This window comes from Dipodomys spectabilis, unplaced genomic scaffold, assembly GCF_019054845.1.
Source record: "Dipodomys spectabilis isolate Male_0828 unplaced genomic scaffold, ASM1905484v1 ptg000190l, whole genome shotgun sequence".
Classification (NCBI taxonomy): domain Eukaryota; kingdom Metazoa; phylum Chordata; class Mammalia; order Rodentia; family Heteromyidae; genus Dipodomys; species Dipodomys spectabilis.
Window position 1 is genome coordinate 6,426,081 of NW_024870867.1, and position 27,282 is coordinate 6,453,362.

General features: G+C 38.8%; 1 protein-coding gene across 2 annotated transcripts in view; it reads left to right on the top strand.

The window, feature by feature from the left end:
- The first annotated feature begins 21,464 nt into the window (after positions 1-21,464).
- Itgb8 (integrin subunit beta 8) overlaps positions 21,465-27,282 on the top strand; it is an 81,489-nt gene continuing 75,671 nt past the window's right edge. For both annotated transcript variants that reach the window (XM_042695806.1, XM_042695807.1), the window contains exon 1: positions 21,465-21,846. In XM_042695806.1, coding sequence (XP_042551740.1) covers positions 21,717-21,846 — 130 coding nt within the window. In that variant the 5' untranslated portion in view covers positions 21,465-21,716. The remainder of the gene's footprint in view (positions 21,847-27,282) is intronic.

Sequence of the window (27,282 nt, forward strand, 5' to 3'; positions counted from 1 at the left end):
AGGTGATGTCGATGAAAGTCAAGAGAAGTGAACACAATCTAGATAGATTTTTGAAGCTACCACTTGGTGGTAGATCACATGACCACTTAGTGGGTTCCCAGCTTGTTAGCATTTGCTGACATCACCATCACTTTGAAATGCTGATGTAATTTTCCACACTCAATTTAGATTTCTACATTGGATTTTATGTTACACATAAAACTCTTAATTTAGTTGAGTGCTTTATAGCATTGTGGAAAAATGTCTTAATTGAATGAAAAAAATTTCTAACAAGAAAGAAGCAGCAATAGCTCCTACAAATGAAATGGCTACAAAAATAATTTTTGCAGAAAATAGATTCTTTTCTGAGTTTGTATATATAAATATGTGTGTATATATGCATATATATGTATATGCACACATATATAATCTTTAAATATGTATACAAAGGAGTTGCCATTCTACAAAGCAGTTTATGAATACAATGCATCCTGATGGATGTTAGCTTTGGATTTTTTTTACATTTTTATTAATTCCATTAGTGGTACAAGGGAATTTCATTTTGGCATGTCCTTAGATGCACACAAGCCACTCTCCCTCATTTTCTCTTCCCCCTTTCCAAACCAATCTCCACAAACTCCCTTGTTCCATTTATCACACATGTACATAAAGCATTTTGGTTATATTCACCCACCCTCCTTAACCTTCCTATTGGAGACACCAAAGATTATTTTATTTTACACATCCAAAGAATTTTTTTCTAAAACTTTTCAACATGCCCCTAATCTCTACAATAGAATATATTTATTTTCTTTTCTATTATTATTAAGAAGTTGTACAATGGGGTTTCAATTCAATGTGTTAATTTGTAAGTGAAATGCATCTTGATCAATGTCAACCCCTTAGTTCATCTTTATAAAAACTCAGATTTATCATGCTACTAATAAAAAAATGAGATTTTAAAATGGGTTTCCCTCTTTTGGCAAACTGCTTTGAAGTAATGTCATTCTTCAGCCTATTGGCTGTGAATTCTCAATGTGCCTGTCAATCACATCAACTTTGACCCACTCAAAGCGCTGTTTCCTTTGCTAGAAGCTGAGAATTTAATTATCATATGTTCATGCATACTAGTAGCAATGAGGTTCCAAGTGAAGAGTACGAATTTTTGATTGTACAAAGCCTATTTTTGTTACACCTGCTGATTTATCAAGTATTTTTGTTCATTGGAATTTATTGGCCAACAACATGAATGTTGAATTTATTGGCCAACAACATGAATGTTGTTTCTGTAGTACCATATTATTTCCCACATTTTCATAATACTCTTTGTAAATGGAATTCACATTACCATTTATATTAACACTTCTACAAAGGTTGTCACAACTTAAACATCATTATGAATAATGTTTTTAATGAGATATATAAAACTTTCAAACATAACAAAAATATAAAATTTGACATAAAACTTGATTCAAAAGATAATTCCAAATATCATGACTGGTATTATAATGTCATTTTTTGTTTCTATTTCTTCATTTAAAATATTTTTGATAAGACCAGAAATTCAAACAACTCGAATGTCCACAAAACTGTACTCTGCAACACAATTTTCAAAGTATCTTTTAAGAACTAACATGCAGGGAAGGGAGGTGAAGGGTAAACAAAGGAGGAGGCTGCAATGCTTGGTAAGAAATGTATGCATTTTCCTGCCCATGTAATTGTAACCCCTCTGTACAGTATGTTTTCAAATAAAATAAAATAATATAAAAAAAAAAGAACTAACATGCATATTTTTAAACCAAAGAGAACAATTAGAAATGGCTCTTCAAAATATTCAGTTGGGTATTAATGGCCCACTTTTGTAATCCTAGCTACTCAGGAGTCTGGGATCTTGAGGGCTGATCTTTAAAGCCAACTGAGGCAAAAAAAAAAAAAATACAAGAGATACCTATCACCAATTAAACAACAAAAAGTCAGATGTGGAGATGTGCCTCAAGTAGTTCAGCACCAGCCGTGAGTGAAAGACCTAATCAAGGGTGCTGGCCCTGAATTCAAACCCCAGTAACAACACAAAAACACAAAACACTTCTCAAAGCTGTGTCCATATCTACCTTGTCTTTGTCTTGTGAAAGAAACTTTGCAAATATGTAATGGAAATATGTAAATAATTGAAGCATTAGTATAAACAAAGAACATTCTTAGCACACATACAAATTATCAGGAAACCTACTGAAAAACCAGATCCCAGATGCTCCATGGCTGATCTTAACTGCCAAATGAAAATCTCAGAGAGTTACAAAATTTGGCATTTGAAACACATATTCCCAAACTAACTATTCTAAGTGTTTCTTAAGACAATCTATAGATAGTACTGTGAAAACTGTGGGTAAGAAATCTACAGTGATTTGCTTTTGTTACATTGTCTATTTTCCAAAGGTAGTTGTACCAGTATATAACACATCATCCTATACGCTCTTCCTATAAGATAACATGGATATTTCTCCATGAAATGGTGTAATTTATGTTAGCTTCTACTTTAACCTAGGCAGACTTTGGACTTAGAGTGAAAATGATACTACGTGACTTCAAAGAGCAATTATGCAATCAAACTTTAACGTGCTTGTCTTGGGGTTCTGGCCCTAGTAATTCAGTCACCATATTGTGACTGAAGAAAGCCATGTAACTTTCTGCCATAGTTCCTCCTGAAATCCCCATCAACAACCAAGCATCAACCATCAGACATGTGAATGAGTCAGCTGATATCCAGTCCCCAGTTTTAGGTCACTCTCAGTAGAATGAACATGAGTGCTCTCACCTCGCCCTGGTCAAATTCCAGGTTTGTAAGTAAAACTAATGTTGCCCCTGACCTAAGTTAAAGTTTTATAGTGGCTTGTTATGCAGCAATAGATAAACCAGAACTAATTTTAAACACTTTAGCAACTTCTTCAGATAAAAATGTAAGGCTCAGATAAGCCTTTAAGCATTCCAGTTTGCATTTTTGAGGGTTTATTATTTTTTTCTATCTAAATCTTCAGGTCCAGTGTCAGGCAAGATTAACTCCCTGGATGCTGCTTTAAGAATCTGCCTAGATCCATAATTCTCAGCCAGAAGTTATTACGCTCCCTCACAAGATATCTGGGAATGTATGGGGACATTTAAAGATATTCATGAAGTGTCAATTGTGACAGAATTAAAAACATGGAGAATGTCAGTGTTGAGAAACTTTAACCTGGATCTGGTCCATAACTGTGGGCAACTTAGCTCTTATCCAAGATTTTCTTCCCCATCATGTAAGTTTGGTCTCAAGCCAGGAATTAAAGGAATTATAGGTACATATTTGGGATAGAGGAGGATTATCCATGAGGATTTGTAGCTTGTACAGCACTATTTTCTGAAGGTCTGTATCCCTTCAAAATGCCTGTGTTGAAACCTCATCTCCCCTGGGATGGTCTTGATTGCTGAGACCTTTGGGAAATATGGTGATTATGAAGGTGCTCGTGAATAAGTTCTCCCAATGGGATCATGTATTAAGTTACTTTTCTCATTGCTGAGGTGAAGTGCCTGATGTAAACAACTTGAAGAGTGGTTCATTTTGGCTCACGGGTTTACAGTGTTCTGTCCATGGTCATTTGACACCGTGTGCTTGGGAAGGACATCGTGGAAGTGGGAGAGGCTGTCTCCTTCATGGTCGACAGGATACAGAACGATATAGGACAAGGCCTGGGACACAACACTGGTCCAGGACTCATCTCTGGTGACTCATTGCCTCCAGCTGGTTCCTACCCAGAACCTCCCAAAAGAGCACCACCATCTGTGGACTAAGCCCCAACACATGAGCCTGTGGAGGCCAGCTAATCTTCAAATTATTACAGGGTGCTCAACGCGAAATTGGCTGATACTTTTATCTTATACTTCCAAGACTCAAGAACTGTGAGCAATGAAGTTCTGCTGGTTCTGAATTACCCAGTGTAAAGATTTTTTTTAAAGCAAAAACAGACTAAGACAAGTAAGTCTGTGATGCTTAACCATGGCTACAAACTAGGATACCTTTTTCTAATGTTAAATTCTCAATTTCCAGTTTTCAAGATTCTAACCTTGAAAGCAGTGGCTACTATCCTTTGTTTGAATGCTTCTTATGTCATTCTAATATGTACCGAAGCATGAGAACTATAGGGCCCACCTCCTTTGCTCCGGATTAGATCTCCTAAATTAGAAAGGAGTATTAGAGAAGCCTAGAAGGCAAAACTACAGATCCCAGTGGAAACTTCTAACCTGGTCTCACTCCCTTACTCAGAACCTTTGTTCCCACATGTTCCTCTATACTTAGATTGTCATCCCTGGCCAGACTTGTCCATATTTTTTTCTGAACTTACTTTGGATGGAAGAAACTTGTGCTAGTTGATTCTTGGTAAACATGTAGACAGCACCATTGAGTAAACAGCCAGTTTAGTACAATGTGTTCTATCAGTTATGTACTTCTCATCCATGAACTTGATTATCTTCAGTACACTGTCTATTAATTACCTAAGAAATATATGAGAAAAATAGTTGGTTTTCTGGACCTCACACTTCAATTTTATTCATAGTAAAAATAATTGATGATAATTTTAATTTTAGTTTAAAACTAAATCCTGTCATTTACATGATTTACATCACTCAGAATAATGACAGAAGTCACCGGTAAAATATTCCACTACCAGCAAGAAGGATGGAGGCTCTGCTCATCTTTTTCTAAAAGGACATACATTGCTCCTCCTAAAGCAAATGTATTGTCATCTGCCTCAAATAATAAGCAGATGAAACTCAACTCATTCAAAGAATAAAAATGATAAGTAGAAAGGGTAAAATGTGAGATAGCCTTATTATTATAATTACTATAACAGAAAAATGTGTTATTTCATCCCAACAATGGACTTTCATAATATATTATAATATTATACTTGGAGTAATAAAGCAAAAAACAAACTTATTCTTTTCAAAAATGTATTTATCGAAGGAAAACAACAATTTAGTAGATTTTTCAATAATTATTAGGTTATGACTTCTGCTTTATTCTTCTCCACTGAAACCAAAACTGGAATCTATCACAATACATTTATGCTCATGGAGTATCTGGAATAATTGAGTACTTTAGCTGTACAGTATTCTACCATATTTTTTAGTCATGATCAGTTACAATTAAGGGTTTTTAAGTGAAGATAATGTTTGCATTTAAATACTGACTCCATCATTTACAAGGTGAGTTGGGGAAGTCATTTTATCTCTTGAGTCTTAATGTCCTCTTCTGAAAATGGTGGTAATAGTAGGCCTGACAAAACAAATGGTGTATGTTAACATGGTTGCTGGCACATAGGATATACTTAATGGATGAATTTATTTCCACTCCCAGATCTGTAAAATCTCTTTATATTTTGCCTTTGAATGTCAGAACTGTTTCCAATTGCTTCTATTTATCTATATAGATTTCCTTAGACTCTTCTGAGTTATCTTCCCTCATATGCAGATCTGTTTTCCTCCTATCACCCTTAACTAACAATGTATGCCATTTTACAAAGATAGAGTAAGGTGTTTAGAATTATTTTCAAGCTGCATAGCCCAACAGGAGGGTCACATGGTAATTATACTTTGAGCTGAAAGTTTTCTCTCTTAGAAGTCTGGAAGTTGAAGTCTGGAAGATTGAATTTTGAATCCAGCCTAGGCAGAAATATTTCCTTGGCTCCATCTTTAAAATAACCAGCAAAAAGCTCGGCTGAAGATATAGCTCAAGTGGTAGAGTGCCACCTTAGGAAGCAGTAGCCCAGAAGTCAAACCTTGGTATAGCCAAAAAAAAAAAAAAAAAAGGCAAAAACCTATCATACAGATCTTAGAATACCAGCTTGACTTTTCTTTTTGTTTCCTGCTGACAGTGTAGCCTAAAAAGCCACTTCAGAGTACAAAACTTTTTCGCAGGTTTGGAATCTTATCTGGACAAAACTTCTCATCAAATACTAAGTTCTGTCTCTGGGTCATTTAGTGTCCTTGAATTTTTCTGACTTTAAACCAGCAAGTCTCCTCCTAATCAAAACAACTCCATATACTCTTCTCATTAATTGTCAGATATTTTTTTCTAAAATTTGGTGCTTAGGATATATTCTGTACTTTCCTGAGTGGAAGATGAATTCATAAGAAACTGTGGGAAAACATAAAGTTTCGGGTATTAAATATCGGAGATGTCAAGAGAGTCCCTAATCTTTCACTCGGTTATATCACCTTCTGAAGTTTTCTGAAGTAAAGAATTTTAAGCATTCAGAAATTTGAATATAAATGTATGCAAAGATGTTTACATTTGCAATAATCATTGTTAATATGAACACAGCCAAAGCTATATATAAATGTGTGAATTCTATCACATGATAAACCAGGTGACTTCTGTTTTCTACATTGGTTTCTCTCACCAATTACTCTTGCCTTGGAAAGCTAGCCTTCTTCATTCTCAGGCTTTGACTCCACTACCCCATCTGGCTTCAGGATAAACCTTACCAATGATGCATTTTAACAGGAAATTTGAGAAGGGAAAAAGAGCAAAGTGAGAATAGTTATTCTCCCACTTCATTCCCTGCAGATAACCTCAAGTGCTTGTGACTCAGGAGCTAAATTGAAATAGTTTATCAGGTCACCAGCTCCACAATCCAGTCTGCATAAAATCCAGCAAGCAAATATTATCTGTTATGAACTACTTCTTAGCATAGGAAGATATTCATGAGGAATATAACAAAAACAACACATTCAGTATGAACACAGATACATTAAAATGAAACAAAAGTCATGAAGCAAATGCAATAATTCTTCCAAGTTTCTTATAATTAAAAGCAATTATCTTTGTGTGTGTGTATGCTTCTCCTGGGTCTTGAACTCAGAGCCTGCATACTGTGTCTGAGCTGTTTTGCTTAACATTCTATCACTTGAGCCACAGCTCCACTTCTGTTTGTTTTTTTTTGGGGGGGGGGGTTGTTAATTGAAGATAAGACTCTCATGAATTTTGCTGGCAGAGCAGGCTTCAAACCATGATCATTAGATCTCAGCCTCCTGAGTAACTAGGATTATAGGAAGGAGCCACTGGCACCCATGTAAAAACTAAAAATGTATCACTTTTTGGTGAAAAAAATTAATAACTCAAAAGTTGTAGAAAGATCAGAATTTGGAAAGACTTTTTTGAATTAGAAATAATTCTTGGTCAGGCTGAAGGTAAAGTGCAATAGAAAAGTGTTTGCTTAATATGATCAAGTCTTTGGGTTTGATACACTGTACTGCAAAAGTAAATGCAAAACAAAGTGAAAATAAATAATTCATGATGATCAAGCAGGACAACAAAGAAAAAAGGAGGGGGAACCTCTCTGGCTGACAATGAATCCTAGAAAAGACAAGTGAAAGTATTAGCAGAAAGTCAGGATTCCAGTCTACAGAGCCTTGGGTAGATGGTATTGGTAAGAAGTAGGGGAATTTAGGAGAAAAGGGCACTGGGAATGTGATTTGGGGCCAGAATGTCCAGGGTTTCATTGTTGCCTCTAAAATGTCCCCTTCCTGGCCAGGAAAGAGTTTGGGTAATAGCATGAAGTTAACTGTAAAAGGGTTTTGAAAAAGGATCACAAGTTTGGATTTGTATTTCAGAGGGAAAACTCTTCAAACACTGTGGAGAAAGGATGAAATTTCAGTGAAAGGTGATAAGTGCCATACTATGGAGACTTACTAAGAAGTAAGTGCCTTAAAACAATTATAGGCTGGGCACTGGTGGTTCAAACCTACAATCCTACCTGCGCAGGAGGCTGAGATCTGAAGATCATGGTTCAAAGCCAGCCTGGAGAAGAAAATCCATGAGACTTTTTTTTTTTTTTTTGTCAGTCATTTTGAACTCTGGGCATGGAAGCTGACCCTCAGCTCAAGGCTAGCCTTCTACCACTTGAGCCACAGCACCACTTCTTGTTTTCTTGTGATTAATTGGAGATAAGAGTCTCTTAGACTTTCCTTGCCCAAGCTGGCTTTGAACCGTGATCCTCAGATCTCAACCTCCTGAATAGCTAGGATTATAGGAGTGAGCTACCAGCCTGGCTCCACAAGACTCTGATCTCCAATTGACCACTAGAAAACCAGAAGTGGAGCTGGGACTCAAAGTGGTAGAGTGATAGCCTTGAACAAAAAAGCTCAGGGACAGTGCCCAGGCCCAGAGTTCAAGCCCCACAGCCAAGCAAAACAAAAAACAAACAAAATTGTAGATATCTTCCTATAAGATTTTGGTGGTGGTGGCAGTGGTGGTAGTTTATCTATATAAGGTTGTTGTTGTTGTTATTTAATTATCTTGAAGTAATTGTACAAAAGGGTACCAATTCCACGTATCAGTTTATAAATCAATGCATCTGGACCAGTGTCGTCCCTTCCATCATTCTCTCCTATCTCTCCCAGCCCCACTCGATTCTATTTTCACAAATGCAAATTGAATATTGTTACTGTATTCACTCACCCTTCTCAAGGTAGGATTTATATAATCTGTAAACTAGTAATCTCAAAAGCACCCAAAAGGAATGAACAAAAAAAAAAAAAGAAAAATAAACCTAGGGCATACTTCTGATATTCCACAGTGGTCTAAGGAGGAGAAACACAGTCTTGAGGATATTCATTGAAGATTTCCAATTTCTCTTTGCTCACACACTAAAGAAACGGCTATATATCTCAAACTGCTTTGTTTCTCTGCAGGGTCCAGCTGCTTCCACTCCTCTCTGCTGAAGTCCAAGGTCGTGTCCTCAAGTGACATCTTTTCTGTAACAACATAGCCCAGCTTGCTGGGAATGACTCATCATTACTGAAGGGGAAACACATATAGGAATGTGTTTTTAATGATTTGTTTTCACCATGATGTCTCATTGCTATCCATCAGATACTATGTTCCTTCGATCATTTTTTTTAAAATTTTCTCTCATGAAAGGTCAGAAAACTGACTCTCTAATACTTGATTAATAAAGAACAATGAACATGACATTTTTAAAGCAACTACAAGCAAGATTAGAGTTGTCATGAGTTCTGGGGACTTAGCGCTGAATTAAATAACTGTTTATGCTTGTAGCAACTTAGAAACTGGAAAGGAGAAAAGTTAACTGTTTTAACTATGTACTAAAAAAGGAAACAAGAAGTAAAGATCAAGTGGTAGAACATGACTCTTGAACAAGCCAACAGACAGTCTGAGGCCCTGAGTTCAAGCCACAGTATAGAAATACAGACAGACAGACAGACAGACACACACACACACACACACACACAGGAGAGGGGTGAGGAGGGAGAGGGAGAGAGAGAGAAAAAAACATAGCAGAAATATACACAGAGCACACTGTTGGGAAGGATAATTTAAGAACAGATAAATGTACCTGAGAGAGACAGTTATGCTACTTAAAGTTGATGATATCTATATTGGAAATGAAAAGTTGTTTGCAGAATGTGGAGAAAAACTTCTTTCCAAATCAGAGTGACTAACAGGGAAGCGATAGGAACATCCATGATGAATTCAGGGAGCAGCAAATAGCTGTAAAGGGCAAGGTAGTCATTATGATTTTGGAAATTGGTCATCATCCAAGTCACAAGTTGGGGACTCTTGGTATGGTTAGGAATTTTTAGTGTGATCAGTGGATTGCCATTTATATATTTTAATGCAAAGGATTAGATGATCATGTTTATAGTTTAAAGAGATGATCTCTTCTTTAAGAACCAATATTAATTTAAGTGTTGATAGTAGAAAGATCATCAAAATCCAGGAACAGCCAACATTTACATACAAAAAGGAAAACTAAAACCTGGGATACACTTAAAAATGTATAATATTTTTGGGGTACTTTAGCTCGGAAACTTTTGTTTATCTTTGTTTTTTTGTGCTAGTTCTGGGGTTTGAACTCAGAGACTACAGGCTGTTTGAAGCGAACACTCTACTAATTGAGCTAAAGCTCTACTTCCAGCTTTTTGGTGATTAATTGAAGATCAGAGTCTCACAGACTTTCCTGCCTGGGCTGGCTTTGAACCACAGTCCTTAGATCTTAGCCTCCTGCGTAGCTGGGATTACAAGTGTGAGCCACCAGTGTCAAGTGAAAAAATTTTAATAACCAAAAATATTCATTTCATCTTTTGTTGTAATTTTTTGTCACATTGAAACGCATTTTCATGGGCATTAAATTTCTTATATTAATCATTTGAAGATTGACTTTTCAGACTTAAGATTCGTGTTTCAACTATTTTAAAGATTTTATTATATCTCGACAACAGATTGCAGTAACATTAGTGAAAATATGTGATTATACCAACAATCAGTTCCCATTTCAGTCATCTATTGTTACTGTTAAATACTGTATTTCGGAAGTCTGAACATTTGCTGCATAAAAATGGCACTGGTGACTCATGTCTGCAACCTAGTTACTTTAGAGATTGAGATTAGAGGATTGTGGTTCAAAGCCAGCCTGAATAGAAAAGTCCAAGACTAAAATAACCAGAAGAATGCTCGCTGGAGTCTCAAATGGTAGAGTGCCAGCCAAGCATATGCAAACTGAGTGTCTCTTGCTCAAAGCCTTGAAAGCTGGCCACAGAACTAACTTTCTCTCTCTCTCTCTCTCATACACACACACACACACACACACACACACACACACACACACACATTTATATATATATATATATAGATAGATAATATTAAATTTCTTGTTAGTATTTTTGATAACTAATGAAGCTAAACTCTTCCCGTATATCTTTAAGCATTTGCATTCCCTATCATTCCCATAATGTACATCAGGAGAAGATAGACTGTGTTCCAGTCTATGAATGTATGAATGTAATATATGTTTACATTTTACCCTTTTCTCTAATATTTGTAACCACATAGTTTAAAAAACAAAATTTGTTAATTTCTTTTAAATTGAATAGATTATTATATATATGAATTTTATTATATATATGAATTTTATTACATATAGCAGTAAAAAAATGGTCTCATCATTTTACACTGAGCCAGTTAATCCATCATGAATGTATTTTGGTATAAGGAAAGTTTCTACATTAACTATCTTGTCTGAAGATCTGACAATTATCCCAACACTAATTGTAAACTTACTTATTTATCTTTTTCCATTGCTATCTAAGGTATGTTTTACATTATATTAAAGCACTACTGATATTACGGACTATTCCTGAGCAATCTTTTTTTTACCAGTTTAGAAACCAAATCATCTTTTTTCCAAGTTAGATTCTAACATCTTAGAGGAAAAGGATTAGATTTCATTGATGCTTTTATTTTCCATAAGGCCTATCACTTTACACATAGTAAATGTTCAATAAATATTTATATGTTTATTAAGTGAATGCTTAAATTGAATATCCTGTGCCTAATTTATAAAGTACTTCCTTACTATGTCAAAAGGTCACATTCTTCAAGGTGAAACATGAAGTAATGTTGAAATTAGAGAAAGGGTCTGAAAATGGCACTGTTCCAAGTATAAAAATTCCATGTGAATTTGATTAGAATAATTTAAATTTCATGGTGACTCCACTCTCCAGAGGCCATGTGATCATGAGAAAATGCTGAGGAGAGATGTAGTCACAGGCTGGTTGAGTCAGAACAGGCTGTTCTGAGTTTCAGAACAGCCTTTAGCTATGGAACAATGTACAAATCAGCCCACATACCATTGTGTCTACACAGATGAAACGTGTCAAAGGTGAGATGTTGTCTTTAGAAAGTCTGCAGAAACGTGTCAAACATTGCTACCCCCTCCCTTATTTTTTCCCACTTTCTGTCTCTCCAATTCATTGCCAACACGTCTTGTGACTATCGCTGTCGCTTGGGTTCACCCTTTGTCCTTTGTCTCACCATTTTGTTGTCCCCTTTCCCTTCCCCAAATCAGATAAACGTATATACAAGACACAGGATACCAAAATCAAATACAGTGACAACAGGGGATAAGGCTAACTGGGAAAAAAATGAAAGTACAAAGAAAATTTTCACACAGTACATTAAAAACAAGCAGAGCGCCAGTGGCTCATGCCTGTAATCCTAGTTACTCAGGAGGCTGAGATCTGAGGATCGCAGTTCAAAGCCAGTTCAGGCAGCAAAGTCGGAGAGACTTTTCTCTCCAATTAACCACGAGAAAAACAGAAATGGTGCTGTGACTCAAGTGGTAGAGGGCTAGCCTTGAGCTGAAATGCTGAGGGACCGCCCACAGGCTCAGAGTCCAAGCCCCATAACAGACAAAAACCAAAAAAAAAAAAAAAAAACCCACAAGAAAAAAACCTCTTGTTTTCATATCTTGACAAGAAATGTACTCATTACCTTATGTATGTAACTGTAACCTCTCTGTACATCACCTTGACAATAAAATTAAATTAGAAAAGAAAAAAGTAAGTCTGCAGAAATTTCTCTATGGGAGAATCAGCTGTAAACCCCTTAAACTACTATACATTTAAGGAAATAACATTTAATATTATTACATATCTATTTTCCTTCTTAAGTATGTATGTTTGAACATTTTAAATTGTAATCAAAAAGCAATATTGAATTATACACAACCCTGTTATGACCATATGTGAAATTATCCACTATTTATATATCACACTGTTAAATAATGACTTCAGATTGAAAAGATAACACAAAAATTTTGTTTGACTAACAAGACATGAAACTTGATCCTTAAGGATCCTAGAATGACATACATAAAGACATGTTACTACATCTATAAATGTGACCAAAGGATTACATCATTGCCAAAAAGAAAAGTTATATTCCCAACAAACCTATGAAGAATAGAGTTTTTTTAACAATATGCAAAACTGGAAATAAGTATTGTGTGTATTTGTGAAATGAAATAACCCTAATTATCATAGTAAAAAAATCTTGAGATAATATATGGTGAATCTTAACATGTTTTGTCAATAATCTTTCTTGATTTTCACAGTAGTTTTATTGAGTAGGGTGTGTGTGTGTGTGTGTGTGTGTGTGTGTGTGTGTGTGTGTGTGTGTGTGTGTGTGTGTGTGTGTGTGTGTGTGTGTGTGTGTGTGTGTGTGTGTGTGTGTGTGTGTGTGTGTGTGTGTGTGCTGGTCCTGGGGCTTGAAATCAGGGCCTGGATGTCTAGAGCTCCTTTTGCTCAAGGCTAGGCATTCTACCATTTGAACCACAGCTCCACTTTTAACTTTTTTTCAGTAGTGTTTTGGAGACTCTATCTCTAATAAACTATTCACAGATTATCCTGCCCAGGCTGCGTTCAAAGTTCCTCAAATCTCTGCCTCCTGAGATAGGATTACAAGCATGAATCACTGGTGCTCAGCTCTGTAGACTAACTTTGAGAGCAGCCTTAGGTTCACACAACATCAAGGAAAAAGTAGAATCTTATATATTTCTTACATATCTTACATATCTTACATATCTACTCCCTTGTGTATAGAAAATTCCCCTGCTATGAACATCCCATACCCCAGAGCTATGGTTGTTGTAAAGAGTGAAGCTACCTATGTCATTAAGTATAGCTGATACTGGGACCCACTCTTCCTGTTGTACATTCTTTGGGTATAGACAACCATGTAATGGTAAGTAGTATTGTACAATTATTTTTACTGCACAAACATTACTATCTCTTTTGCTTGTTCTTATCTGTGGCTTGCCTAACAGCTGCAAACCACTAATCTTTCTATTGTCTCCATAGTTTTGCCTTGTCCACTTTGTCTTTACCAGTTTAGTTGGTGTCATGTACTATGTGATTCTTCCAGGTTGTCTGTTTCTACTTAATTATATACATTTAAGCTTCCTCCATGTTTCTATGGTTCGTTTTTTAAAATTCTGAGCTGCTCTCGATTGTTTGAAAACTACAGTTTGTAAAAAAAAAAAAACAATTATGGGTGATATTCATTCATAACAGAAGAGGGTTTAATTGTGGTAACTCAATAGATGTGTGCATTGTATTGTCAACAAGTTCACTGTATCTGTTATATACCTAATCTCCTTCCAATTTCTTCCTTTTTCAAATAGTATTTGGTGAGACTCATTTTGTTATCTTCATAGGTATAATGAAAACATCATTTATGTAATATCTGTATAAGTGTAACACATTCCAGGACATCTTTATTGCTTCCAACTTTAGGCAATTATGATTTCACCTGGTTTTAAGTGTCCATGTACAAATTATGTGTGGATATAGTTTCCAGTATCTTTTGGGGGGGGCGTCGGTCATGAGGCCTGAACTCTGGGCCTGGGCACTGTCTCTTAGCTCTTCAGCTCAAACCTAGTTCTCTACCACTTGAGCCACAGCGTCACTTCCAGCTTTTTCTGCTTATGTGGTGCTGAGGAATCGAACCCAGGGCCTTATGCATGCAAGGCAAGCACTATACCACTGAGCCACCTTCCCAGCGTCACTTCCAGCTTTTTCTGCTTATGTGGTGCTGAGGAATCGAACCCAGGGCCTTATGCATGCAAGGCAAGCTCTACCACTGAGCCACCTTCCCAGCCCCAGTTTCCAATATCTTTTGAATAAATAAATAAACAGTGTGATTGCTGAAACATTGAGTTGTTTAATATAATTTTATTGTCTTTATTAAGGTGTTACACAGAGAGATTACCATTTCATAAGTCTGGTAATGAGTATGTTTCTTTTTTGGACAATGTCACACTTTCCCAGAGTTTCCCCCTCAAATATTAGGACACTACTAAAGGGTCTTCCACAGAGGCTTTCAACTTTACATTCTCACTAGCAGTGAATGATGGTGCTGATGTTTTCTGTACTTCTACATTCTTGCCAGAATTTGGTCCTGTCCTTGTTTTGCCCATGCTGATGTTTTCTGTACTTCTATATTCTTGCCAGAATTTGGTCCTGTCCTTGTTTTGCCCATGCTACAAGAAGCCTAGTGGTTTCTCATCTTAATATGAAATTTTGCTATTTTGCATCAGCGATCATTTTGTAAATGAATAAACTGAGGTCCAGAGATATTGAACAACTTGTCCACAAATCTGTAGCTGGTAGGGAGGACATTCAAACTTAGATTAAACATTCTCTCTCTCTCTCTGTCTCTCTGTCTCTCTCTCTCTCTCTCTCTCTCTCTCTCTCTCTCTCTCTCCAAAGCCCTAATATTTTTCATATGATGATTGCTTGATAGCTAGACAAAAGTAAAATTTAAATTTGCAAACGCAGGGTACTAAAGGTGACTTTCTAGTCACATTTACTACTTGCCCTAGCTTTGGTTACTCAAAAGAAGACTCAGAGACATGGAAATATCAGGGAGCAGGGAAATGGGGAAGGGAAAGGCAGCCAGCAAGATACATTTGGAACCAGTTATCATTATATGCAACTAGAATTTGTCCCTACAGGGAAATTTGGGTGAAAGGGGTTCAATTTTGTTCAAAGTCTGAGAGACAGGATCATTTCTTCTACTGTTTAAGATTGGTCCAGGAAGAGCATTCTTTGTGGCTCAGGAGGGATGTGTAAAATCTAAAAGTATAGCAACCTGACATTTTTGAGACTTTGAGCTTTCTAGAAATTTGTTTTGTTATTTTTAATGGAGCAGTTTATCATACAAGGCTTAAAGTTAGTTCCATATAAGAAGCAAAGGAAATGGGGTCATTATACCCCTCTGCCTCTCGAATCAAGGAACATTTAGACAAAAGTAAAATTGTGCCCCTGCAATCAAGGGACTTTTGTTCTGTAGCATTTTAAGCTATGTGCAACAAAGTGAACTGAGTCAAACAGTGGAAACCCTTTAATAGCATCTGGTACAGACTAGAGTCAAAAAAATTCACACAGCTGAGAAATTATTTCAGTATTATTGTATCTCTACAATTACTATAAGGACTATTAGAGCAAGTTTGCCTTCATCCTGGATTCATTACACATGGTTTTGACCAAGTGAAGTAAAAAATAAAAAATAAAAGTAATTAACAAAACATTGAATTTCTGTGTCCAAATTAGCAGTTCATTGGATGCAGACCAGCTCTCAGTTCTATAATCGTCACGTTTTCAAATCATTGTGTGACTGCTGTTTCTCTACCCTTAATTTTCGGACAGTATGCTCTCTGAAAAAGTAAATAGTGCCAAAAAAGCAAGGTAAAATATAATATGGAAAACTTAAGGGATAAAGTGAAATCTTTTGATCTGTTGAAAGGAGACTTGTCTTTAGTGAAAGTTGAGCAGCATATTGGGGAAAATGCATCAAGTATCTGCAAAACAATAGTAATGTAATGCAATGCATCATAAGCATGGGTAACTTTTCTCAATGGCAATTCCCTGGAACAATATACCTGTGGATATCAATGTCCACTACAGTGTAGAAGCTAAACTTCAGAAGATATAATGTTAGGATAAGAACATGGCTGTGAGTGCAGCTGTGAGGTTGATAACTTGAGCAAAATCAGGTTAAAATTTGCATACTCGATAAAAGCAGTAGTGTCTCAGGCATCACTTCAGCCACCCACCAGTGGCTTGCTTATTCATTCTCCCCAGAACTGAATTAGTGAAAACTCAAGATTAAAGGAGTAGAGAAGGAACGAGTCATCTAATTTTATGGCTGATTAACAACTCAAGAAAAATCTGACGCTAGAAAGGCTGGAATGAATAGCTAAACTGTTATTTTTAGATGTACTGTGTTAATTTCATTTTCTCTCATTACCACAAATCATAAAATATTAGCTGTCAGAAACTTCAAAGGGAGATAGCAAAACAATAGAAAAACAGAAATTAGTCTAGTCATCATGTTCTTGAAGATTTTTTCCCCCTCTGGCAAATTCTTTAGGTCATATCATGAAGATAATACTATCATTCTTCACAACATTCTGTGCATTTTTTTGCAGGTAAAACAATGAGTTTTGATAATGAGTGACATTTATTAGAAGCAAACAGAAATCTGGTCTTAGGTCACTAGTCATATTTATTATAAAGAAATAACACATGTTTTGCAGGATTTCAGAAGAATTTTCTTTATCTTTATAGACCTTACTATATCAATAACCTGTTTGTAAGTTATAGGATCACAGCCTAATATCTTAGACATTGTATCATATTTCATTTTGATAACTAGAGGCGCTGCAGCCTATATATACTGACTTGCTGACATATTAATATTATTATTTTATTTTTATTATTTTGCATGTGGCATCAGTTCTTTCTTTCTAAGGGGCTTCAAATATTTCTTTGGGGGGGGCTTCAAATATTTCTGAAGAAAATATGTGCACTTCAGTTTATTGCCTTCCCTATGCAGTTACCTAATTATTTAGAATATATCAACATCTAAAAATATAGAGCTATAAAAAGTTAATATAGTCCTCACTGATGATTCAGTTGCATACATTCCTATTTGCACATGTTAATTCTGTTTAATATTGTAACTGTAATTTACAATCAGCATCAAGAGTTAGATTTTAAAAATATGTCATGATTTGGAAAAAATTGTATTAAGTGAAGTAAGCCAGGCCCCAAAAAACATAGGTCCCATGGTTTCCCTTATTTGCAATAACTAGTATATGTCTGAGAAAAGCAGAACTGGTCAGATAAGTTGATGTTAGGCGAAATGAAACCCAAGATAAGGACTCAAATGGTTTTTCTTTCTTGCTATTGTTTCTAAGATATTTATGAGTTCTTTGTTGCTTATATGCCCCTCTCCCAAGGTATAACTCCTATTTTCACTGTATTTGATGTTGGTATACTTTGGGGAGGGGAAGGGAAAATACAAATTGTTTAAATAGAGATAGAGGTGGACCCATTCCAACAATGAGATGTACAAGTCGTTATGTCGAAAAATGAACTTTACAAGTGGGTGCAGGAAGTGGGGTGAGAGGGGCAGGCAGGGGGGGATGGGAAGGGATGGGAAGGGGAAACAAAGGAGGAGGCAACAATGCTTGATAAGAATGTACTCATTACCTTGCTCATGTAATTGTAACCCCCTCTGTACGGTATTTTCACAATAAAAAATATGTCATGAAACTTGTATGGGATGTCACTTCACAGTGTAGTGTACATACATACATATTCTTGGGGGAATAAGAGAATTGGTTAGTTTCCTTCCTTCCTTCCTTCCTTTCTTTTTTCTCTTTCTTTGTGATGGTCTTAGGATTTGAACTCAGGGCCTGGGTTTTGTCCTTTAGCTTTTTCACTCAAAGATGGTTTTCTATTATTTGAACCACACCTTCACTTCCAGCTTTTTTGTGGTTAAGTGCAGACAAGAATCTCACAGACTTTCTTGCTCAGGCTGGCTTCAAACCTGTGAATCTGAATCCTCAGATCTCAGCCTCCTGAGTAGCTAGGATTACAGGCATGAGCTACTGGCACCCCACTTGATTTGTTTTTGTTTGTTTGTTTGTTTGTTTGTTTTAATTGAAACACTGCACTGTCTCAACAAGGGTAGCTGCAGTCCTTAGGTCTGAATGACTTTTATACTCTGGGGGAAAAAAAAGACAAACTGCCCAAAGAAAGCATCACTTATCAGATCTTGAACTTGAGGACAATTCAGATTTTCAAATTTTTACCCCTATCCCAGCTACTTTCCAATCTTTCCCTTTTAAAACTCCTAAAACCAAACTCACAGATGTTGAAACTTTAAGAAAGAAAATGAAAAGGATTTGGATGGAGTGGCTACCTGTTTAGAGCACAATACCTATGGTGGAAATTTTCTTTTCCAAGAATCAGTCCTTAATGTATGGAGCATGCCTTTGATCTCTCAAAAGTGCCAGCCTTTTGGACACCTAGTGGTGGCTCACACCTATAATCCTACTCAGGAAGTGAGATCTGAGAATTCTCATTGGAAGATCTGAAGCCAGCCTAGGTAGGAAATTCAGTGAGATTCCTGCTCTACTTAACCACCAAAAGGCTGGAAGTGGAGGTGTGGTTCAAGTAATAGAACATGATCCTTGAGTGAAACGCTAAAGACAGAGCCCAGTCCCTGAGTTCAAGCCCCAGTACACAAACACACACACACACACACACACACACACACACACACACACACACAGGTATAGAATGAATTAAGTCAAGAATTCTGGGTCTATAAAGCAATGTGTGTGTGTGTGGGGGGGGGGGGGTCCATACCTGAAATGGGGGAGTTTTCCATGTTGTGGTTTATTAACCCGGTACTTTCCATTCACTTGATTAACAATTAGAAAACAGAAAGAAGAAAAATACAAAAAAGAGTCTACCCTTTGCTTGTGCTTTTTAAACCCAGGGAGGAGACTGAAACTATTAAATAAGAAGGGAAAGTCCTGCACATTCACCTTGACCTGGTCTAATGCCTGTAAGAGGCCAGTGCTCTGTAACAGACATCCCTAGGTACAAATGGAAAAATCAGAGGTCTGACTTGAAGATGGGGAAACCACCCAGCCCCGAGAGAAAGGGGAACCATCATCATCACCCTGTCTCAAATTGGAAAGGGTGTTCTGGTTTCCAATCCTGGGACCTGGATTTCCTCTGACAGCTTCCAGTAGTAAAGACAAGACCCCAGCAGGAACGCTGCGCCCTCTTGTCCCACAAACCACCACCCCACGCCTAAACCTAAATGTCTCAGCTTCCAAGCAGGCAGAAATGCTCTTCCTTTCACCTTGGCTTCTCCAGTCGCTCCTTTGCTGCGGTTTGTAACTTCTTTATTCAGTTTACTGAGATGGTCTGACGTTTAAGGTCAAAAGACAACACTCAGCAAAAGCCCAGAACCACTAACAGACCCTGGGAAAAGGCAAGATTGTCCAGCCCAAGGACTGAAAGCTCTAGAAGGAGCGGCTGGAAATCTCTGCCAGTAGCTCCTGGAACAGCCTCCCCCCCCCCCCCCCCCCCCCCAAGGACTCATCCAACTTTCCAAGATCTGGAGAAGCCCGGGACAGCCTTGGGATGGGACAAGAGGGTGCACTCCTAACACTGAAAGCAGAGTGTGCAAGGTACCACTTTCTCCTTCACGAGAGAGTTGGGGGGAGGGAGGAGGGGCCCTGGACTCCACTTTACGTGCAACAGCTGCGGGGCAATGAGTACCCCCCGAACAAAGGAGCACAAAGCACGGTGGGGGGGAGAGGATATGGGGGGGCGCGAGGTTGGAGTAGCTCGCAGCTGCCGCCGGCGCTGAGCGACTCCCTCACCACACCCCCCTCTCCCTGGGCAAGCATTGGAGGGTGTGCAAGGATTTCAGCAGGGAAGGGAATGCATCGTTGAGATTCCCGTTGCGCAGTGAACGCCTCGGGAATTCTCGTGGACGCTTGGGAATGGCAACCTCAGATCCAAAGGAGTCTGGAGAGAGAGAGAGAGAGAGAGGGAGAGAGAGAGGGAGAGAGAGGAGGGGAGGGGAGAGAGGGGGGAGAGAGAGGGAGGAGAGAGGGGGGAGAGAGAGGAGAGAGAGAGGGGGAGAGGGAGAGAGAGAGAGCGCGCAAAACAAAGAGCGAGTGTGGGCCGCGGTGACTTCATGCCTCACCAATGTCCCGCCCACGCTGCTCCCAGCCCGTCCTGCGTGCAGCCCAGGCAGCCACCGAGCCGGCAGGCGACCGGGGCGAGGCGCACTACAGCTATAGCGTGGGGAGGTTTCCTAGCAACGAGAGGCCCCGAAGCGCGCCCTGCTTACCAGCAGGTTAGGAACCCTTTTTTGGGGTGGGGGGGAAGGGAAGAGTGCGGGGGACAGGGCAGAACAACCCCACCCCCACCTATCATCACTCTCGCCTCCTCCCTCGCACCCCTCACCGGGTGCAACGCAGAGCGCGCCTGCTGCCGGGGCTCTGGGCGGGCGGGACGCTCGAGGAGCTCCTTGGGAGCCGAAAGGACCAGGGTACGAAGCTCCCGCACCTCCCCGACCTCCGCCGCCGAACCTCTTCTTTCTCTCCCTCCCTAGCTGCCGTGCGCTCCACTCCCCGCCCGGCAGGACGCGGCGAGGTCTCCTACGATGCCCGCGGACGCCTAAGGAGCGCCCGGAGCCTCCTCCCCAGCGGCCGCTGGCACCCCCACCCCGCCCCGTCCACGACACCCCCCGCCACCCCGGGGCTTCCTTCCTCGCCAATCGGGACGCTGGAGGCCGGGTCTTCGCCCGCTGCTCCGTGAGCAGGCGGCCAGGCTGTAACTCAGCGGAGTTGGCCTCGCTGCCCACCTGTGGAAGAGCTCGCGCCGACGGATGCGCCTTCGACTTCGCCCGCTCCCTCCCCGGGCCCGGCGAGGCGTCCCCTCCCACAAAAGCAACATCACCCAGTGAATTACATTAGGGTGGTTTCCCTCCCCCCCCTTCCAACCCCCCCCTCCACCGCACCCCACCCCCCCCAGCTTTGGGCTTTGTTTGGGTTTGATTGTGTTTGGCTCTTCGCTAAGCTGATTTATGCAGCGGAGCCCCATCGGCTGGAGAGAAAACAAAAGCTCTTTTCTTTGTCCGAGGGAGTGCGGACTGTGGAGCCGCGGCGGCTCGCCCTCGGCTGTTTTAGGAGGTGTTTTTCTCTCTCTCTCTCTCACTCTCTCCTTTTCTCTCTCTCTCTCTCGCTCTCCCTCTCCACCACCTCCCTCTCCCCCCTCCTTCCAAGATCGTGGGTCTCGCCTCGCAGAGCTGGGAGGGCCGCTAGGGCCCTGAAATGCAGAGCGGTGCCCAGGCCCACGTATCTGCACCTCCTGATCAGAACCGTGGGATCCAGCTGCCGGGCCTGCGGGAAAGGTCCTAGCGACCCTCGGCCCGCGGGCCCCGCGAGGTGCGCCCCGCAGGCGAGGCGCGAGCGCGCCGCAGGATAGCCGCCAGGCAGCGCGCGCGGGGCGGGCTGCTTTGCATGATGTGCCGCTCGGCCCTGGCTTTTTTGACTGCTGCATTTGTCTGTCTGCAAAACTGCCAGCGAGGTCCTGTCTCGTTCCTCCGGGCGGCGTGGGTGTTCTCACTTGTTCTGGGACTGAGCCGAAGTGGTAAGTTGTTTTGATTTGTTTTCTTGTCTTCATTTCCCCTCACTCCTTCCCCCCCTTACCCCCCACCCCCTGGGATACGGGAAGAGCTGGGGATGCTCCAGCCAGGTAAGCAGCAGATGTCAATCTCAGTCACTCCTGAGACCAGGAGGAGGTCAGTTGTGGGGCAGCTTCCTCAAATACAGGTGGCCTCAAGAAAGGTCAGGAGTTGAGCATGTTCGCTTCGCAGTGACAGCAAGGGCTAACTATATTAGGACACATTGGAAGTTGCACCAGGGTGCTGGGCTAGCAGTTCTTGGGAAGCGTTTGGAAAGGAGGGGTTGGATTTTTATTAGCCAGTTTCGAAGGTTCCAGAACATCCTTGAGGGCACGTCTTGTACTCGTTTGTGCTGGTCCTCTCTCCAATATTTGGGCCCACAAGCTACTCATTTGAAATCGACTCAAGGTTGTGGATGAGCTGATTTATAATAGGAACGTGTCTTCCATTGTTTTAGTCTATAAAAGAAAAAAGAAACGGCACTGTACCACTTTCTTCTATCATAGAGTTCATTAATAGAGTGAATTAAATATGCTTAGGCTTTAAGTTACTACCACTGTACCTTGTAGTTGTTGTTGTTTTTGTTTTCTTTAGAAAGAAATCTGTATTGAGTTCATTCTGGGAAACAAACAACATTGACAGTTCTCAGTCCTTTTTACAAAGTTTATAGTCTTCTTCCATTGGCTAAGTGAGGCCAACACCTGCCCTCCCTAAGTCTCAAAAGAAACTTCATGTCTAGCAGTTGAGAAGGGCTTAGAGTATCTTTTTTTTTCGGGTCCGGTCGTGGGCCTGAACTCTGGGCCTGGGCGCTCGCTGTCCCTCAGCTCTTCAGCTCAAGGCTAGTGCTCTACCACTCGAGCCACAACGCCACTTCCGGCTTTTTTTTCTGCTTATGTGGAGCTAAAGAATCGAATCCAGGGCCTCATGCATGCAAGGCAAGCACTCTACCACTGAGCCACCTTCCCAGCCCGTTAGAGTATCTTTGATTGGTGGATACAAAGTCAGATGTAAGGTGGTAACTTTTTTTAAACAAGCCATAAAACAAAACTAATAATAGTAATAACAATCAATTTAGGATGTCGTTTTCATAGAGATCAAATATTTATTTGTGCAAATACAAGACTCCAGACAAGTTGAATTAATAACTTGAATTAATAGTTGTAATTTATTAACAAGTACATTCAATGGTTGTAATGCTTTTACAGACTAAAATTTACTTCTGTTTTGAATTGATGTGTCAAGTCTCTACCTGTAACAACTAATTAAAACAGTCAAGTCATAGGCTTATAAATACGGGTTGGTAATAAAACTAACTTCCTTTAGTTGTTGCAGAAATAGTGATCTAATAGTTATTTTAGGGAGTTTTGTCGAGTTACCTGAAACTGGGTCAATTAGAGTGAATTTTTATCTTATGGTTTATTTCCTGACTACATATTAATGTTGAAATAAGTGAAACAGAATACCAAGGGAAAAAGTAATAGTCATTATTAGTTCTTTCCTAAATGGAACATATAGTTGTGGCAACAGATTTTCTGCCAAGTCTAATTCCATCCTGTTTCAATAAGTAACAAAGTGTTTTTCTAGATTTAGTAAACATACACTATGTCAACAGAGCATACTTTGTTCCTAATACTCAAAGTAAAAAGTCCCACTTGCCTTTAGAATTTACTAACAACAATCATTTTATTAAAAACCTGCATTGTGCTTGTAAAAATGAATTGAGTTCTTGTGTAGTAGTGCTGTATTCCATCTGTAACTCTAACTGACTTAAAACAAGGATTATGAATGGCCTGCCTTGCACCTGCAGATCTGAAAAAGAATGTTTATCTGAAATCAGAACAAGGCATCCTTTTCCCAGTCTCTGTCAATATACAAAGGTTTCTGATGTATACTGATTTGCATGGCAGTTTAAAACATGCAAAAAATTTTAATTATAGTAAATATAACTCAGAAAATTAGAGATCAGGGCAAACTGTTATACTTTTGTTATATAGCTACAAATCTTAAATTATATGTTTTCACAGTACAAATTAGATGCTTAGAGCAGAATAGACATTTAGGTATCAATTACAAAGAAAATCTTGCTCCCATGCACCATAGTTTACACCAAGAAAATGTTAAAAGAAGTAAATTCCAACAAAAGAGACCATAAGCTTCCCAAGAAACATATATTGCTGGATTTGATTTTTTAACTAGAATTTATAGGTCTCAAATATATAGACTTTTAGTATAGTGAGTGGCAGGTGTTGTGAATAAAATGTAAATATATCTCATGTACAAAAAGAAGATTGCAGCCTTTTTTGTAACTATTCCTGGAAGAAAGGGTCAACAATTAAATACAATTAGTGTTAATGACAAAAATGTTATAAAATGGTTATTGAGTAACTAAGAAACAAAGAATACTTAGGGCTAATATTTGAAAAGTAATGTAACAGTGCCACCATTCTATATTGGTTTATTTTTAACGATAAGGAAGACTTTGTTATCTAAATTTCCATAGATTGATATTACAGTTAAAATGTCAAAAATCACTATTAAGCCTATCCTAAAGCAAGAGAGACACTTTTAGAATCAGTACAAAATAAAAGTCATTTATGTTTGCCCTGTTTATGGAAACAAGTAGCTGATGTGATTTGAAAAGTGCCAGAAAAGTTTCTGTGTCCCCTAATGTCTCCTTATCCTTAGAACATATTATCTAAAATGTTATCACTCAATGGATTCTTTCAGGTTAATCACGGTATTGATCCTTGTGTCTCTTCATTTTTAATACTACATAATAGGCATTTTGAACACAAACAGAAGCAGAGAGAATGGTATAATAGGTACAGTATACTCATTACCTGGCTTTCCTCCTTATCCGCTCTCAAGATCAATTTCTTTCCTCCTATTACTACTCCTACCCAGCTCGTGCTCTTCCTCCAAATAAATTCTTTTCAAGAAAATCCCTTATGCAAGTTTATTAAGAAACATTTCAATAAATGTCTCCCAGAAGCACTCCTGGAAGGAAAAATACACTGTCATTAATCTCAAAGCATGAATTTTTAAGTGAAATTGAAGGCCACACAAATGTTACAATCTTCAGAAGAAGGAATTGTGCAAGATGAGGGAAAGATTTTTTTTCTTAAAAATAAGTATATGCAACAATTTCTTATGCTATATGTGTTGAATGAAGAAGAAAAATAATTACATAAATATACTTCCCAAGAGAAGCATTAATTACTTTAATCCAGTGGAATCCTAACAGGTATACTTGTTAAAGTTTCAATTAGAAAGATTCATATATGACTCATATGTGCTACAGAATCTCTCTATTTTTCCCTCTCCCTTTGTGTTAAGTCCTGAACAGAGTCCTTGAGTCTTTGCAGCCAGGATTTCCATACCACCTCCACAGTTCCATTTTGTCCAGATCTGATAACTTCACTGTTGGCATATCTAATGGCCAATTCTTCATCTTTATCCTGTTTGGCCTATTTCTCAATTGACAATGTAGACTGAGCCCTCCTTGGAAACATTCTTCAAACCATCTCTTGATTTAGCTCTTTCTTCATCTCTGATGTTGCTTTCCTCTTCATGCCATGTACGCAGAAGAGGAGGAATGGCCCACGACTTCAGTCCTTTCAATTTCTCTGAGTTCTCACATAAATTGATCAGTCTTGAGATTGAAACACCATTTCTATGCTGACACCTCACTGATCTCTTATTGGATCTCCAGAGAACATTGAAAACTACCTTTCCAATATCCCCACTGTGTGTCTAAAGAAAAAATGATCCCCATGTATTCAAGACTAAATGTCAATTTTTTCCTTCAGGCTTGCTACAGGCCCACTTTTGTCAACCTCTTGGTAGTTCACTAAAACTTTGGTGGCTTTCTTAGTCCTTGTGTCTCGATACATTTCACAGCCCTTATACCTTATATATCAGCCATGGCTCAGGTCTATGAAACCATTTTTTCCCCAAACCTTGAAAAACCTACTAGATAGCTTCCTTGATGCAGAACAGCTGCTTTCTGCTGTACATCAGGTCTGTTCTGCTGCTCTTCCACTTAGTTCTCTTCCACATAGTTTTTTTTTAAATCTATCTCAAATTGAGGTTACCCTTCCATACCCTTCAATATCCCATATAAGTTATTTCCTGCTGGCTCAATGGCCTTATTTTCTTATCTTCCTCCTTTTTTCCTTTTCTCCTTATGTTCCAGTAACTTTCTAGATCTTGGATTCAAAAGACATGATATTATTTTATATGTACATATACGTATGTATGTATAACATGTATGTACATCGATGTATACATACATAAATATACATATGCATGTATAGACACATTTATGCAATACTGGTATTGAACTCAGGGCCTCAGTGCTTCGTAAACTGGCATTCTACCACATAGGCCAAGTTCTCAATTCTTTTCTGCTTTGGTTATTTTTCAGCTAGTCTTGCATTTTTGCCCTGGGCCAGCATAAACAGTGATCCTCATATCTATGCCTGTATTGTTATAGGACTGACAAACACATACTTCCACACTGTGCTTACTTGATGAAGTGTGATCTCACTAGCTTTTTGATTGGTTTGGCCTGATTTGGGATTATAGGCATGCACCACTCTAACTGACCCTACACTTCCAGTTTTGAATATGTTGTGCCTTGTTCCAGGAGTATTCTTTTCTAAGGTTTGTTGCTGACTCCTTCTATATTTCCTCCTAGCACCTATTCAAATATTGCCTTATAAGAGAGAGCTTCTCTGTCTTCCTGCCAGCCCTGAGTATCTCTTTCTTTCATAACCCTTAGCATCTCTTAGATTCTCTGACTGTCCCTCCTTCCTCCTAACCCCCAAACTAGAAGTCAGCATGAGGAGATGTACTTCATTCTCTTTCTTTGAAAAATATCAACCATATTAAAAGACTTCCAATACACACTTGTTGAAGAATAAAAGAACAAATTAGGGCATTTCTTCTTATTCAAGTTTTAGAATGATTCTTTGTTTCTATCAAGACAGGTCTCTCTTTATAACAGATAAACTTGAGAGCCAAGATGTATTATATTTTAAAGGAAAAAATAATTAAAATATTTCTACATTAGTTCAAACATTAATTTAAAAATGCTTTCTAATAATGTCAATTTTGCTGTGATTTTCTTGTCCACTTAAATGTGTCCACTTTTCTTGTCCACTCAAAATCAAAACTGAGTCATTTTTAAATCCATGTTTTGTCGGAAAACTATAAACAGTATAGAATATTTTTCAGGGATGTAATTGTATAATCCCTAAAAAGGAGGTCTAACAAGATAGATAAAGTGCTCAAAATGGTTTTACTAACTGATACTTTTTTAATATATGTGCAAGTTTTATATCATTTACTCATGCATTTATATGCCTGTCAAGTTAATTATGCCTTGATTAGAGACTGAA